Consider the following 18,535-nt stretch of genomic DNA (forward strand, 5'->3'; position numbering starts at 1 on the left):
CTATATATAGGGAGTACCAGGTAATAACATGGCTATATACAGGAAGTAACAGGTAATAACATGGCTATATGCAGGGAGTAACAGGTAATAACATGGCTATATACAGGGAGTACCAGGTAATAACATGGCTATATATAGGGAGTACCAGGTAGTAACATGGCTATATACAGAAAGTACCAGGTAATAACATTGCTATATACAGGGAGTACCAGGTAATAACATGGCTATATACAGGAAGTACCAGGTAATAACATGGCTATATACAGGAAGTAATAGGTAATAACATGGCTATATACAGGGAGTACCAGGTAATAACATGGCTATATATAGGGAGTACCAGGTAATAACATGGCTATATACAGAAAGTACCAGGTAATAACATTGCTATATACAGGGAGTACCAGGTAATAACATGGCTATATACAGGGAGTACCAGGTAATAACATGGCTATATACAGGAAGTACCAGGTAATAACATGGCTATATACAGAACGTAATAGGTAATACCATGGCTATATACAGGAAGTACCAGGTAATACCATGGCTATATACAGGGAGTAGCAGGTAATAACATGGCTATATACAGGGAGTACCAGGTAATAACATGGCTATATACGGAAAGTACCAGGTAATAACATGGCTATATACAGGGAGTAACAGGTAATAACATGACTATATACAGGAAGTACCAGGTAATAACATTGCTATATACAGGGAGTACCAGGTAATAACATGGCTATATACAGGAAGTAACAGGTAATAACATGACTATATACAGGAAGTACCAGGTAATAACATTGCTATATATAGGGAGTACCAGGTAATAACATGGCTATATACAGGAAGTAACAGGTAATAACATGGCTATATGCAGGGAGTAACAGGTAATAACATGGCTATATACAGGGAGTACCAGGTAATAACATGGCTATATATATGGAGTACCAGGTAGTAACATGGCTATATACAGAAAGTACCAGGTAATAACATTGCTATATACAGGGAGTACCAGGTAATAACATGGCTATATATAGGGAGTACCAGGTAATAACATGGCTATATACAGGAAGTACCAGGTAATAACATGGCTATATACAGGAAGTAATAGGTAATAACATGGCTATATATAGGGAGTACCAGGTAATAACATGGCTATATACAGAAAGTACCAGGTAATAACATTGCTATATACAGGGAGTACCAGGTAATAACATGGCTATATACAGGGAGTACCAGGTAATAACATGACTATATACAGGAAGTACCAGGTAATAACATGGCTATATACAGGAAGTACCAGGTAATAACACGGCTATATACAGGGAGTAAATCATTATGGGTTATTTTGTGTAGATTGATGAGGAAAAACAGTTATTTAATCCATTTTAGAATAAGACTGTAACGTAACAAAATGTGGAAAAAGTCAAGAGGTCTGAATAATTTCCGAACACACTGTACAACTGAACACAAATAAACTGAAATGTGTCTTCCACATTGGAGCAGTAGCATCAGCGCATGTGGTGAGTGTGAAAGTGTGTGTGTGGCGTCATTATGCATGTGTGTGCATGTTATGTATGTGTAGGCATGTGGATAGAGACCAGTGTGTGTGCACAGAGTCATTTAAAGCGTTTACAACCAAGATATGGGCACTATGCCAGGCTTCTCCCCAAATAAGATTGTCGCTGCACCACATTGCCTGCTGCGCCACTATGTAAAGATTTCACAGCAAGTGAAAGTAATATTTAGTAATAAGAGTACATTTGATCGCCAAAAACAATGTTGTGAATTGCGAAACAGGCCATTCATTCCGAGCATTATCATGTTACTCAATTAATTCAGCACATTTCAGCTGTAGGCCTAGGCTATCTCGACACACAGGACGAACAGAGCGCACCCTGAGTAGGCGATAGCGTTGCCGATTCATTCAAACTTTCTAATGGCAGTCAAACAAAAGTCAAATGACAAAAGTTGCTATGCTTGCTAGATAACCTCCAACGAATGACAGAATATCTCTCACTTGGCAAAATCAAGTTGATGATTATACAGATAACGGGAAGATGAAAAGTGGAAATAGTTAAAATATTAAAGTATCAGGGATCAACTCTGTTTAAAAAATATGCACATCTAGTCTCATACTGTTTTTTAATCACACATTCTCTACCGAAGCTCTCATATTATGGGCAGCAATACGAGCCGGGGAATATGTTACAGTGGTATTTTGACATGCATAGTATGCAATGTATGGATTACAGAATAAAGTTAGGAATTTTCATGCAACACAGGAGTTAGGATTTGGAGTTTTAGTGGGATTGGGACAATAGGTAAATAGCCTACGCTCTGTGTTGTTGTATGTGTCGAACTGCATTGCTTTATCTTGGCCAGGTCGCAATTGTAAATGAGAATTTTTTCTCAACTTGCCTACCTGGTTAAATAAAGGTGAAATAAAAATAAATAAAATAAAATATAAGGCTATATACAGTAAGGCTACCACGTGACTCAATAGATACAAAATACACTTGATTTAGGCTACATTATTGTATGCTAAATGTTTCTGATCAGTGATAGATAAATTAGCTACCACTTCCACTTGTTCCAAAGGTTAATTAACCAAATATACAAAGAGATTAAGTGAAACAAAATCATATTGATTGATTATCAGACACAAGCTTTTGGTAGGGAGTAGGACAGGCTGAAGAGAAAAATCCACTTGTATAACATGCTAGCAAAATGTTCTGATCAGCTAATATATAAGCAAACTAGAATAAAGATGATCATTAGCACTCACCTCCATTTATCTAACATTTCCTCAGCCTAACTGTTGCCAAATAAAATAACGTAGTAACAGTGAAAACAAAAATCTGACACAGTTGTCTCAAAGCAGTGCGATGGCGCTGTCTCAATCAAAATGGTGCTGAAATGATCATCTAGGTGACCACACACAACTTTAAATTAGTATAGTGGTTTTATATTACATTAAGTTTCAGTATAAGCAAAAATGTTATACATGACTTCAATTGCATTAGCCTACTTTATTCCAATATTTTATTTTATCCTTATATTTTACCCCAATTTCGATTACGATCTTGTCTCATTGCTGCAACTCCCCAACGGGCTCGGGAGAGGCGAAGGTTGAATCATGCACCCTCCGAAACATGACCCGCTAAACCGCGCTCCTTAACACTCGCCCGCTTAACCCGGAAGCCAGCTACACCAACGTGTCGGAGGAAATTGACTACCGAAGTCAGCCTGCAGGAGCTCGGCCCGCCACAAGGAGTTGCTAGAGCGTGATGAGCCAAGTAAAGCCCCCCCCCCCCCCGTTATTCAATATCTTAATCATTTAGTTGATCATAACTAAAGTGAGTTTTCCTCTCTCTGAGCTTTTTCCTCATCTCCTCACTCCGCTGCCAGCCGAGGTGGCAACAGTTTAAATACCTATAGGCTACTGTTTTCTAGAAATGTGGCTTTTTTTCGTGTTCAGGCTCATTTCATTTCTGCGATGTCGGACTAGGCCTGGGCTCGGGCTATATCATTTCCTGGGTCTTGTCATTTAATATTTTCAGGAAATGTGAATAGTGGTCCCAGGACAATCCCGGTGTTAATCCCTAGTGATCAGTCCAACCACCGTAGTTTCGTCAGCACATGATGGTGTCGTGGTCATTTGTGGCCACGCAGTCATGGGTGAACAGGGAGTACCGGAGCGGACTAAGCACGCACCCCTGAGGGGCAGCATGGCGGATGTGTTGTTACCTACCCTCACTGCCTGGGGGGCGGCCCGTCAGGAATTCCAGGATCCAGTTGCAGAGGGAGGTGTTTTGTCCCAGGGTCCTGAGCTTGGTGATGAGTTTGGAGGGGACTATGGTGTTGAATCCTGAGCTGTAATCAATGAACAACATTCTTACATATGTATTTATTTTATCCAGGTGGGTGTGGGCAGTGTGGAATACAATAGAGATTGCGTCATCTGAGGAGGCGGTATGCGAATTGTAGTAGGTCCAGGGTGTCTGGGATGATGGTGTTGATGTGAGCCATGACCAGCCTTTCAAAGCATTTCATGGCTGTAGATGTGAGTGCTACGGTGCGATAATCACTTAGACAGGTTACCTTGGCGTTTTTAGGTACGGGGACTATGGTGGTCTGCTTGAAACACATAGGTATTACAGACTGTGTCAGGGAGAGTTTGAAAATGAGACTTGCCAGCTGGTCAGCGCATGCTCTGAGCATTCGTCCTGGTATTCCGTCTGGCCCCACGGCCTTTTGAATGTTAACCTGTTTAAAGGTCTTACTCACATCGGCTATGGAGAGTTAACCCGTTAAACCGTTAACCCGTTCCCCTACCCTGAATTATAGATGGATATATTTTTGCTTTTAAAATAGGATAGGCTGCTTGCCTGCCTCTGAATTTCACCAAGCATCTTAGTAGCAACTTTAAGTAACTGTCCAGTGAAAATCTCACTTTTAAAAGTTCATATTCTGTTAATTCATACCCTAAAGATGTTGTTGCCTCATCCTATTTGTGTGTGGCCAAAGCACAAATTTGAGAAAAAAACACTTCAAAAACCCCACCTCAAACTTGTATCTTAAACAGACCATTTAAAAAATGCTTGCTATTTCATCAATAAAGGAGGATGACCTGGCCAATTAGCAGCCTACTCGCATTAATATTTTAATTTTTTTATTACCGGTATACACCCACACCATTCTGTTGTTTGTGTACGCCTACACCATTCCAACAAAGAAAAGCAGCTTTTTAACATACTTAGTAAATACACATTTGGAAGGAAAACTCTTTCACTCATATTGTAATTAATTATAAGTAATATTTCATAAAAATCTGGAAACACTGGATAGTTACTTTAAACCAGGGATGGGCAACTTTGATAAAGACACGGTGGTTGGAACCAAAAATCTCATATTTGGACTCATCAGACCAAAGGACAGATTTCCACCGGTCTAATGTCTATTGCTCGTGTTTCTTGGCCCAGGCAAGTCTCTTCTTCTAATTGGTGTCCTTTAGTAGTGGTTTCTTTGCAGCAATTCGACCATGAAGGCCTGATTCACGCAATCTCCTCTGAACAGTTGATGTTGACATGTCTCTTACTTGAACAATGTGAAGCATTTATTTGGGCTGCAATCTGAGGTGCAGTTAACTCTAATGAACTAATCCTCTGCAGCAGAGATAACTCTGGGTCATCCTTTCCTGTGGGGGTCCTCATGAGATCCAGTTTCATCATAGCACTTGATGGTTTTTGCGTCTGCACTTGAAGAAACTTTCAAAGGTCTTGAAATTTTCCGGATTGACTGACCTTCATGTCTTAAAGTAATGATGGACTGTCATTTCTCATTGCTTATTTGAGCTGTTCTTGCCATAATATGGACTTGGTCTTTGTTCCAAATAGGGCTAAATTCTGTATAGCTCCCTTACCTTGCCACAGCACAAGTGATTGGCTCAAAAAAATTAAGAAAGAAAGAAATTCCACAAATTTACTTTTAACCTCTCTAGGGTAGGTGGCACCAAATTGTCCCACCTACGTAACAGCCAGTGTAATCCAGTGGCGCGTTATTCAAAAACCTCAAAAATGCAAAAACTTCAATTTTTCAAACATATGACTATTTTACACCATTTTAAAGACAAGACTCTCGTTAATCTAACCACACTGTCCGATTTCAACTAGGCTTTACAACGAAAGCAAAACATTAGATTATGTCAGCAGAGTACCCAGCCAGAAATAATCAGACACCCATTTTTCAAGCTAGCATATAATGTCACATAAACCCAAACCACAGCTAAATGCAGCACTAACCTTTGATGATCTTCATCAGATGACAACCCTAGGACATTATGTTATACAATACATGCATGTTTTGTTCAATCAAGTTCATATTTATATCAAAAACCAGCTTTTTACATTAGCATGTGACTAGCATGTGACTAGCATTCCCACCGAACACTGCCGGTGAATTTACTAAATTACTCACGATAAACGTTCACAAAAAGCATAACAATTATTTTAAGAATTATAGATACAGAACTCCTCTATGCACTCGATATGTCCGATTTTAAAATAGCTTTTCGGTGAAAGCACATTTTGCAGTATTCTCAGTAGATAGCCCGGCATCACAGGGCTAGCTATTTAGACACCCAGCAAGTTTAGCACTCACCAAAGTCAGATTTACTATAAGAAAAATGTTATTACCTTTGCTGTCTTCGTCAGAATGCACTCCCAGGACTTCTACTTCAATAACAAATGTCGGTTTGGTTCAAAATAATCCATAGTTATATCCAAACAGCGGCGTTTTGTTCGTGCGTTCAAGACACTATACGAAAGGGTAAATAAGGGTGACGAGCATGGCGCAATTCATGACAAAAAAATTGTAAAAATTCCATTACCGTACTTCGAAGCATGTCAACCGCTGTTTAAAATCAATTTTTATGCCATTTTTCTCATAAAAAAGCGATAATATTCCGACCGGTAATCTGCGTTTAGGTAAACAGACGAAAGAAAATAAAGCATGGGGTCGACTCGGGCACGCGCCTAAGCCCATAGTACTCTGATCGGCCACTTGCCAAAAGCGATAATGTGTATTAGCCAGAGGCTGCCTCGATATCGTTCAGCTTTTTCCCGGGCTCTGAGAGCCTATGGGAGCCGTAGGAAGTGTCACGTTAGAGCAAAGATCCTCAGTCTTCAATAAAAAGAGCCAAGATGAAACACAACTTGTCAGACAGGCCACTTCCTGCCTGAAACCTTCTCAGGTTTTGGCCTGCCATTTGAGTTCTGTTATACTCACAGACACCATTCAAACAGTTTTAGAAACTTTAGGGTTTTTTCTATCCAAAGCCAATAATTATATGCATATTCTAGTTACTGGGCAGGAGTAGTAACCAGATTAAATCGGGTATGTTTTTTATCCGGCCGTGTCAATACTGCCCCCTAGCCCTAACAGGTTAACAAGGCACACCTGTTTATTGAAATGCATTCCATGTGACTACCTAATTATTCTGGTTCAGAGAATGCCAAGAGTGTGCAAAGCTGTCATCAAGGCGAAGGGTGGTTACTTTGAAGAATCTCAAATATATTTTGATTTGTTCAACACTTTTTTGGTTACTACATGATTCCATATGTGTTATTTCATAGTTTTGATGTCTTCACTATTATTCTACAATGTAGAAAATAGTAGAAATAAAGAAAAACCCTTGAATGAATAGGTGTGTCCAAACTTTTGACTGGTACTGTAAGTATTCACACCCTTGAGTCAATACATGTTAGAATCACCTTTGGCAGCGATTACAGTTGTTACAGTCTTTCTGGGTAAGTTGAAAGAGTGCAGTTTTGTAACTAAATATTGAGCAACATTGCCTACATGCATTTTGTAAGTACACTGCTCAAAAAAATAAAGGGAACACTTAAACAACACAATGTAACTCCAAGTCAATCACACTTCTGTGAAATCAAACTGTCCACTTAGGAAGCAACACTGATTGACAATAAATTCCACATGCTGTTGTGCAAATGGAATAGACAACAGGTGGAAATTATAGGCAATTAGCAAGACACCCCCAATAAAGGAGTGGTTCTGCAGGTGGGGACCACAGACCACTTCTCAGTTCCTATGCTTCCTGGTTGATGTTTTGGTCACTTTTGAATGCTGGCGGTGCTTTCACTCTAGTGGTAGCATGAGACGGAGTCTACAACCCACACAAGTGGCTCAGGTAGTGCAGCTCATCCAGGATGGCACATCAATGCGAGCTGTGGCAAGAATGTTTGCTGTGTCTGTCAGCGAAGTGTCCAGAGCATGGAGGCGCTACCAGGAGACAGGCCAGTACATCAGGAGACGTGGAGGAGGCCGTAGGAGGGCAACAACCCAGCAGCAGGACTGCTACCTCCGCCTTTGTGCAAGGAGGAGCAGGAGAAGCACTGCCAGAGCCATGCAAAATGACCTCCAGCAGGCCACAAATGTGCATGTGTCTGCTCAAACGGTCAGAAACAGACTTCATGAGGGTGGTATGAGGGCCCGACGTCCACAGGTGGGGGTTGAGCTGACAGCCCAACACCGTGCAGGACGTTTGGCATTTGCCAGAGAACACCAAGATTGGCAAATTCGCCACTGGCGCCCTGTGCTCTTCACAGATGAAAGCAGGTTCACACTGAGCACGTGACAGACGTGACAGAGTCTGGAGACGCCGTGGAGAACGTTCTGCTGCCTGCAACATCCTCCAGCATGACCGGTTTGGCGGTGGGTCAGTCATGGTGTGGGGTTGCATTTCTTTGGGGGGCCGCACAGCCCTCCACGTGCTCGCCAGAGGTAGCCTGACTGCCATTAGGTACCGAGATGAGATCCTCAGACCCCTTGTGAGACCATATGCTGGTGCGGTTGGCCCTGGGTTCCTCCTAATGCAAGACAATGCTAGACCTCATGTGGCTGGAGTGTGTCAGCAGTTCCTACAAGAGGAAGGCATTGATGCTATGGACTGGCCCGCCCGTTCCCCAGACATGAATCCAATTGAGCACATCTGGGACATCATGTCTTGCTCCATCCACCAACGCCACGTTGCACCACAGACTGTCCAGGAGTTGGCGGATGCTTTAGTCCAGGTCTGGGAGGAGATCCCTCAGGAGACCATCCGCCACCTCATCAGGAGCATGCCCAGGCATTGTAGGGAGGTCGTACAGGCACGTGGAGGCCACACACACTACTGAGCCTCATTTTTACTTGTTTTAAGGACATTACATCAAAGTTGGATCAGCCTGTAGTGTGGTTTTCCACTTTAATTTTGAGTGTGACTCCAAATCCAGACCTCCATGGGTTGATAAATTGGATTTCTAGTGATTATTTTTGTGTGATTTTGTTGTCAGCACATTCAACTATGTAAAGAAAAAAGTATTTAATAAGATTATTTCTTTCATTCAGATCTAGGATGTGTTGTTTAAGTGTTCCCTTTATTTTTTTGAGCAGTATATATCAGTTATACCTGTTGTGTAATTATGTAAAAATATTGTTTCAGCAACTATTACTACAAAGTTAGACAGTGAGGAGACTATTATGATTATACGTTTCTGGAGTGAAAGTAATATTGTCTTCTTACTCTTGCTCTGCATTCCACAACCAAGTCCTACCTGCTATTCCAGTACATTCATAGGTCTGAGTGTACAGTAGTAGCAGCCTTCATAACCACTGATTTTTCGATTATGTGTTTTGAGTTTTCGCATTCTGAGTAATGTTATATATTCCAGGGAGCAGAGAAGGTCTGTGAGTCTACATCTAAAATGGCCAATCAAGAGTTAATGACGGTTCTGGGATTCCTACATGCATATCGAGGCCACCTGGAACAGGCAAGCATTTGTCAAAGTCCATAGTCCTAAAGCTCTTCGTTTTTAATGAATTTAAGAAAAATATTGTGATTTAGTTAGTGAAAGAGCCACACCCATGGTGATGTTAAGAGTTGTCCCTTTCCCACCATAGCTGCTTCACTTAGGCTGTAACTACAGTACACACTGGGATCTGTTGTTAAATGTCTCTCCCTTCGTCCCAATGAACAGGTTCTGTAATGCCCCTTTATTTGCTGAGAATATGTCCACATTGTAAACATTGCATCGTGATGAGGATCTAATGAGTGGGCGAACACCTAGATGTTTTGGGTGATTAGGCATTAATGAGGCTGCCTTTTAATTGCGCACTTTGGGGATGTAATGAAGAAAAAATATATTTCTTTAGCTATAGCGCTTTCTCAAGCGTGTGAGGATCGATCTCCATTTTGGATCTCACGTTGTGTTTTTATAGATGACATAGTTTCGTCTCTGGCTGACTGACTCTTTCACTGTCCTTCAAAGAAAGTCAAGTCAAGGCGGGCAGATGTTGCATGCGCTATAATTCATGATTACCTTTAATCACTTTCTCCAATGAGAGTTTTGTCTGTCCCCCGGTGACAGATACAGAAAAACCTCTCTGCACACACACCAGGGAGACAGCTGTCTATAAAAAGCCTCCTGAAAGATTCACATGTTAAAAAAAGTCTGTGGAAAATAAATATGAATGTGGTTCAAGATACATGGCATAAATTGAAGGTAATAATAACTACACACTGTACTGTATGTAACTTATGTATGTAACCTACAGTATATTAGCACATGATCTGAAATCCCTTTATTTTTGCCTTCTTAGATTACGACGTGGACGATGGATACTTGGATGCCATACTAGGAGGTGAGTTATAATAGAGTTCCTCTCATGCTCAGAACATTCAAAGGCCTTCCATGCCTTGCCTCCCTCTGCAAACCTCATCCACATTGATGTTGCTGAGAGATTTGATGCTGGAGGCAGACATCCTCCTAAATTTAATGATGGTGATGCATGCAACACAAAGACATCTCTTTCTCTTTCTTTCAGAAAGCAAGCAGAGTCTGCTAAATGTTTTGGAACAGAGCTATATAAAGCCATTTTTTGAAGTCAGTCAACCAACGGGCCAAATTTAAAATGTAATGCTACTGTTATTTTTATGGCACAAAATATTGCCGTTGTCTGCCAACAGCTGTAACAGACCACGAAATATGCATTTAAAAAGACACTGTTCTTCTTCTGCCAGTAATGTGTTCAAATTAGAATCTAGCCTGAAACTGCCTTTTTATTACCAAGAAACTGGCATTCCACAAAATAGACAATTAAGTCACAAAACATCTTCACAAGTTGTGGTTTTCTGCCTCAGGCAGCTCTTTCAAACTTAACGGTTCACTGTAGGACAAACTGTCTCTCCTATCACAGTACTGCTACCATTCACTGTTGGCAAACATCACGTTGAACTTTGATTGAACAATTCTTATTTGAAAATAACAGAGAAACAGCTGTTTAAGCCTGTACACCCTGGTTAAGCCTGTACACTCTGGTTAAGCCTGTACACCCTGGTTAAGCCTGTACACCCTGGTTAAGCCTGTACACCCTGGTTAGGCCTGTACACTCTGGTTAAGCCTGTACACCCTGGTTAGGCCTGTACACCCTGGTTAAGCCTGTACACCCTGGTTAAGCCTGTACAATCTGGTTAGGCCTGTACACCCTGGTTAAGCCTGTACACCCTGGTTAAGCCTGTACACTCTGGTTAAGCCTGTACACCCTGGTTAAGCCTGTACACCCTGGTTAAGCCTGTACACCCTGGTTAAGCCTGTACACTCTGGTTAAGCCTGTACACTCTGGTTAAGCCTGTACACCCTGGTTAAGCCTGTACTCCCTGGTTAAGCCTGTACACTCTGGTTAAGCCTGTACACTCTGGTTAAGCCTGTGCACCCTGGTTAAGCCTGTACACCCTGGTTAAGCCTGTACACCCTGGTTAAGCCTGTACACCCTGGTTAAGCCTGTACACTCTGGTTAAGCCTGTACACTCTGGTTAAGCCTGTACACCCTGGTTAAGCCTGTACACTCTGGTTAGGCCTATAATCTCTGAACACTACATAACAAACTTTTGTTTTGCACTGCACTTTGTTGGCAGGTTGGAGCTTGATGTGTATTTTAGAGGTGTATATCCCTTTTTGGGTTGGTGTTTACCGTCTAATCAGGGAGCAGTCTTCTTCTGATCCACATACATTCCAATGACCTTGCCATTTCAAAGATCAATGGCACTTCAAGGTCGAAGTCCTACCTGTGCAGAATTGTGGGCTATTGTGAAAAAAAATCCCCATTGTATTTTGCCATTGTCATTGTGAGGCAAAAGTCCTTGCTATAACATTCTCATCTCTATTTGCAGCTGTCATTGCTGCTGTGGTCCTGGTGTTGGTGTGCCTGGCGGTGGTAGTAATCCGCTATATGTACCGGCACAAGGGCACCTACCACACCAACGAGGCCAAGGGCACTGAGTTTGCCGAAACAGCGGATGCGGCGCTCCGGGGCGACCCGGCTCTGCAGGATGCCATGGACGAGAGCAAGAAGGAGTACTTTATCTGAGCAGTGGCGTCCCCTGCTGTTTACAATGGACTTTAGGCTATGGACTCTAGGTATTTTGGGGTTGGAGAATAGAAAGTCTGGAGACTGGATGAAAATGACCTTGTTGTACTTAAGTGAATAATGTCCTATCAGTTAAAGATGATCTGCTTCTATAGCTAAAGGTCTCTTTTCCTGATGAGACTGGCTAAAGGTCTCTTTTCCTGATGAGACTGGCTAAAGGTCTCTTTTCCTGATGAGACTGGCTAAAGGTCTCTTTTCCTGATGAGACTCTGATCAGTGACTGAATAGACAACAATTTACCAAAGATGCATCTTAATAACAATAATATTAATTCAGTATTCTTCCCCTCTACCAGTTTTCCTCTGTAATATATTTGGCATATCACCAAACATATACAGTGGGCTCCAAAATTACTGGCACCCCTGACTGGCAATGCACAAACAATACTTAAAAAAATATAAACAATATAATTATAGAGATAAACTCAAAATAACAACGTGAAAAATACTGTACTTTATTAATGTTTCAATGGAACCCAACAAAATCATTTATTGATTTAATTAAAAATAATTGTCCTCCAAATCAAAGTTTCACAATTAATGGCACCGTTAAATACTATTGTAAATAACATCTACCAACATTAAACCAGGAATTAAATCCCACTTATTTAAGTTTATCTAAGTGTTAAGGAACGATATTGAGCCATTACATCACTTCCTGTTTCACTAGGGTATAAAAATGAGGTAACACACATGCAATATCCCACTGTCATCCAACACCATGAAGAAAAGAAAAGAACTGGCAGTTCAAAAGAGACAGATGGTCGTAGACCTTCATAAATCTGGTAAAGTCTACAAGAATATCCACAAACGATTGAATATACCACTGAGCACTGTCAGGGCAATTATTCAAAAAATCAAAAGATATGGAACAGTTGAAAACCTCACGGGTAGAGGACGCAAATGCATTTTGCCCCCCAGGATAGGGAGGAGGATCGTGAGAGAAGCAACAAAATCCCCAAGAATCACTGTGAAAGAATTGCAGGCCTTGGTGGCGTCTTGGGGTCACCAGGTTTAAAGAAATCACCATCAGACGCCACCTCCACAACCACAGGCTCTTTGGAAGGGTTGCCAGAAGAAAACCCTTAATTAATGACCCCAAGACACAGACGCAAGCGCTTGGAGTTTTCCAAATGTCATTTAAATTATGACTGGAAGAAGGTGCTCTGGTCAGATGAGACCAAAATGGAACGTTTTGGTCAGCATCGGTATGTTTGGCGTCAAAACAGAGATGCATACAAGGACAGGCACCTCATACTCACGGTGAAATATGGTGGTGGGTCAGTGATGTTTTGGGGCTGTTTTAATTCCAGAGGTCCAGAGGCACTGGTTAAGATTGATGACATAATGAATTCCACCAAGTACCAGGCAATTTTGGCTGACAATCTGGTTGCCTCTGCCAGAAGGCTGGGACTTGGCCGTATGTGGACTTTCCAACAAGACATTGACCCAAAACATACCTCAAGATCCACACAGAAATGGTTCTGTGACAACAAAATCAATGTTCTGCCATGGCCATCTCAGTCGCCGGACCTCAATCCAATCGAAATCCTGTGGGCTGAGTTGAAGAGGGCAGTTGAGAAGCGCAAACCCGAGAATGTGAAGGATCTTGAAAGGATCTGCATAGAGGAATGGTCCAAAATCCCTACAAATGTGTTCCTTAACCTTGTCAAACATTACAGGAAAAGACCATGTTGTTATCCTTGCCAGAGGTGGTGGCACTAAGTGCTAAATGAGGAGTGCCAATAATTATGAAACCTTGATTTTGGTGAAATGTGTTTTGTATTAAATAATTGTATTATCTTGGTGGGTTCCATTGAAACATTAATAAAGTACAGTATTTTTCACATGTTGTTATTTTGAGTTTATCTCTATAATTATATTGTTTATATTATTTTAAGTATTGTTTGTGCATTGCCAGTCAGGGTTGCCAGTCATTTTGGAGCCCACTGTAGATAGAAAACATGGCCTTTGCTATTAGGAGGCTATATTTGAAGAGTTGATTTCCAAAATGTTATATCCACCAATTTTTCACATTTGTGTTTTTTCATCAGAAATTATTGCTTATACATGTGTGTGGAAAATATTACTGTTCTCAGATGTTTTATTCATTGATTATAGATGTGTATAAAAAATGTTTAAATAAATGCTAAACGCTACATATCAACTGTTTAGCTGGAATGGAATGTTCATATGCTGTTTATTTGACTGTGATATGTGGTTGTGTCACCTAGCTATCTTTTTTTTATTATCTTTATTTTAACAGGGAAAACAGACTGAGACCTGGATCTCTTTTACGGCTGTGCCCTGTGTAAACATGTTGACATGTACAGTTTTAGGCATACAGACAAGAACATTTCAAACATACAAAACAAAGACACAATTCAACAGAAACAATCACAGACAACATCATATTCATCCTCCATAACATTTTTGAAATGGGCAAGGGACACCAGAGTGTCTAACTTAAGTTGGATCTGCAGTTTGTTCCATAAATAAGGTGCAAAGGAACTAAAGGCAGTCCTACCCAACTCTGTGGAGACCGCAGGAGTCTCTAATGTAATCCACATCTGTGATCTGGTTTTAAAATTAGTATATCTAGTGGAAATTAATGATGATATATATGGAGGTAGTTTTAAAAGAAGTGCTTTATAAATAAACAAGAGAGCATGTTGCTCTCGCCTCACAGATAGAGGCCCAACCCACATGTTGATATAGGATACAGTGATGAGTTTTGTAACTATCACCCGTGATAAACCTGAGTGCACAATGGTAAATAGCATCCAGTGGTTTTAATGTGTTTGCCGATGCATGCATATAGATAATATCACCATAATCTAAAACCTACATAAAAGTAGCCTGCACAATTTGTTTTCTATTTACGGAGGACAGACAAGCCCTGTGTAACAGAAGTTGTCATGGAGAGAAGACCAAGGCGCAGCAGGTATGTGAATACTCATATTTAATTTCAAAAAAGGAGTAAAGCATCCACTTGACAAAACAATAAAGGTGACAACAGCAACAGTTCTGCAGGCTATTAAACGCAGTGCAAAAACAACCACCCACAACCCCAAAGAAAAACACACACACCTATATAGGACTTCCAATCAAAGGCAACTCAACACACCTGCCTTCAATTGGAAGTCCCAATCAACAACACAATCATTCACATACAAAAACTGCCACGTCCTGACCCCAAAACTAATACAATAGCTCCATCTGCTGGTCAGGACGTGATAGTACCCCCCCCCCTCAAGGTGCAGACCCCGGAATGCACCTACCAACAGAAAACACCAACAAAAAACCCATAAACACTAACCCCTAAACAATAAGGGAGGGAAGGGAGGGTGGCTGCCGTCACCGACGGCACTGTGCTACACCCTCCCTCCCCAACCCACCTATCCTGGAGGTGGCTCAGGTGCAGGACATGGACCTCGCTCCACCTTCGGCATCGCCCACTTTGGTGGCGCCGATAGCTGCACCGGGCAGACGGGCCACTCGGGCTGACCCTGGCAGACGGACCACTCGGGCTGGGCCGGAGGACAGGCGGGCCACTCGGGCTGGGCAGGAGGGCAGGAGGGCCACTCGGGCTGGGCCGGAGGGCAGGAGGGCCACTCGGGCTGGGCCGGAGGGCAGGAGGGCCACTCGGGCTGGGCCGGGGGGCAGGAGGGCCACTCGGGCTGGGCCGGAGGGCAGGAGGGCCACTCGGGCTGGGCAGGAGGGCCACTCGGGCTGGGCCGGAGGACAGGAGGGCAGCTCCGGGCAGTCTGGCCACTCTGGCAGCTCCGGGCAGTCTGGCCACTCTGGCAGCTCCGGGCAGTCTGGCCACTCTGGCAGCTCCGGGCAGTCTGGCCACTCTGGCAGCTCCGGGCAGTCTGGCCACTCTGGCAGCTCCGGGCAGTCTGGCCACTCTGGCAGCTCCGGGCAGTCTGGCCACTCTGGCAGCTCCGGGCAGTCTGGCCACTCTGGCAGCTCCGGGCAGTCTGGCCACTCTGGCAGTTCCGGGCAGTCTGGCCACTCTGGCAGTTCCGGGCAGTCTGGCCACTCTGGCAGTTCCGGGCAGTCTGGCTACTCTGGCAGCTCTGGGCAGCCGGGCCCCTCTGGCGGCTCCTGACTAGCGGGCGGCTCTGGCGGCTCCTGACTAGTGGGCGGCTCTGGTGACTCTTGACTGGCGGGCAGCTCTGGCGACTTACGACTGGCGGGCAGCTCTGGTGACTGTTGACTGGCGGGCAGCTCTGGTGACTGTTGACTGGCGGGCAGCTCTGGTGACTGTTGACTGGCGGGCAGCTCTGGTGACTGTTGACTGGCGAGGCTGGGCTGACGCACTAGACTCCTGATGCGTGGGGCTGGTACTGGACGTGCCAGCCTGGAGACACGCACCTCCATGCTAGTGCGTCTAGCGGGAAACACCGGACCGAAAGGGCGCACTGGCGGTCTTGAGTGCAGGGTTGGCATCACCCCTTCCGGCTCGATGCTCACCTTGCCCTGGCACCTGCGGGGTGCTGGTACTGGGCGGACTGGGCTGTGCTTCCGTATAGGCGAGATGGTGCGTACCTCAGCGTAACATGGCGCCCTCCACCTCATACGCACCTCCCTGTAGTCACGGGTAGCTGGCTTACGGCTCTTCCCTGGCCTGGCCAAACTACCCGTGTGCCCCCCCCCCAAAAAAAATGTTGGGGCTGCCTCTCGGGTTCCCTTAGCTCCCTTAACTTGTCCTCCCAGAATTGTCTTTCGTCCTGCCAGGTCCATTCCTCCATTTTTTTCTCCCATGGCTTCCTCCTCTTCTGCTGCTTGGTCCTTTGGTGGGTGGTTCTGTAACAGAAGTTGTCATGGAGAGAAGACCAAGGCGCAGCAGGTATGTGAATACTCAGATTTAATTTCAAAAAAGGAGTAAAGCATCCACTTGACAAAACAATAAAGGTGACAACAGCAACAGTTCTGCAGGCTATTAAACGCAGTGCAAAAACAACCACCCACAACCCCAAAGAAAAACACACACACCTATATAGGACTTCCAATCAAAGGCAACTCAACACACCTGCCTTCAATTGGAAGTCCCAATCAACAACACAATCATTCACATACAAAAACTGCCACGTCCTGACCCCAAAACTAATACAATAGCTCCATCTGCTGGTCAGGACGTGACACCCTGTCCTCCGTATCTTAAGGTTAATGCACTTACTGTAAGTTGCTCTGCATAAGAGAATCTGCTAAATTACTTAAATGTAAAATGTAAACATATGGAATTGTTTTAAGATGTCATACCATGGATCATTTATCTATTGGATTTAAATTTTTAGGATCCCTGCAGGTATCCCCCGAAAAATATTTGTAAAAATATATTATAAAATATTGAATTTGATCTTTACTACTACAGCCCATGGAAACTCATTAAATAACATCATCATCAATTGCAAAAAAGACAGTCAAAAAATAAATGATAAGGAATAAGGTTTTGAAGAGTCTGTCATAAATCTAGGAGAAATAAGAAAGCTCAGGAAATATTTTAGAAATACACATATTTACCCCCTTTTTTGTTTGTTGGCACAAAACTACCTCCATACTTCCATTCATTTTTTAAACCATTACCTGGTGGCCTTCAGACGAGTCCCATGGCACTTGTGTTCATAGTGGGGTCATATTAGTTTGTGGCCAAAATGGTTTGGATGCTACAGACAGAAGTTGGCACATCGGCGGTACCGACTTCAGACGAGTTCCGTGTGGGTCATAGAGGAGAACATCACCGTGTTCGTGAGAGTCTCATCTTTACATCTTTCTATTTGGTTATATTAGTTAGTAGGCCAAACCATTCAGACACTACAGACGTTTTCATGAGAAGACCGATTTTTGGGATGTGTCCTGGTCTGACAAACAGCACTGTATCTCTGCCACTTTCCAGCGCAGATGCGAAAGCCCGACATAGGTGGATGCAGTGGATTGAGACGCAGCCAAACTCTAGCTGACTGATTTTGATTTTCTTATGTTAATTAGACTGATGCACAGGTGTGTGAATAGACTATAAATATTGTTTCAAATATATTATTTGTATAGTTCTTTATAAAAAGAATGCTATTTGTTACATTTGACTGTGTAAAATGTAAAAAATATACATTATTTGTTTCTCTGAAATGAAACCTTCAAGTGACACATTTGAAACAGAACACTGAGTATACCAAACATTAGCAACATCTTCCTAATATTGAGTTGTGTAAAAACTCCAATCTCTTTCATAATTTATTTTAACAATAAACAATAATTTTCCAACATTTCTGAAAATGGCTATATATCGTTATTGAAAGAAACTCTTAATTTGTCATGCGGAACATCTTCCTTTGGGGACCTGTCAGAAAAAAAGCATCTCATGAGGATATAAGGAACCATAGCTATGCCTTCTGTGGAAAAAGTATTCCTGGAATACAGACTTGGAATTCACAAACAGCAATGGAATCTTCTCCAAAGTGTCTATTTAGAAAGTCAAGGAAGTGAACTGACAGAAGTTCTCTGCAAGCTCACAAAACAAACTATTGACTTACTGTAACGAAAGATAT

The 18,535-nt window shown here is 42.7% G+C and overlaps 1 protein-coding gene across 4 annotated transcripts in view; it reads left to right on the forward strand.

The window, feature by feature from the left end:
* Positions 1 to 14,170, forward strand: part of glpc (Glycophorin-C) — a 41,784-nt gene extending 27,614 nt beyond the window's left edge. For 3 of the 4 annotated variants that reach the window (XM_014165529.2, XM_014165528.2, XM_014165527.2), the window contains exons 3-4: positions 10,159 to 10,200; positions 11,729 to 14,170. In XM_014165529.2, coding sequence (XP_014021004.1) covers positions 10,159 to 10,200; positions 11,729 to 11,925 — 239 coding nt within the window. In that variant the 3' untranslated portion in view covers positions 11,926 to 14,170. 4 annotated transcript variants of the gene reach the window in all.
* Positions 14,171 to 18,535: the final 4,365 nt, after the last annotated feature.

The sequence above is a fragment of the Salmo salar genome, chromosome ssa21 (genome assembly GCF_905237065.1).
Source record: "Salmo salar chromosome ssa21, Ssal_v3.1, whole genome shotgun sequence".
Taxonomy (NCBI): Eukaryota; Metazoa; Chordata; class Actinopteri; order Salmoniformes; family Salmonidae; genus Salmo; species Salmo salar.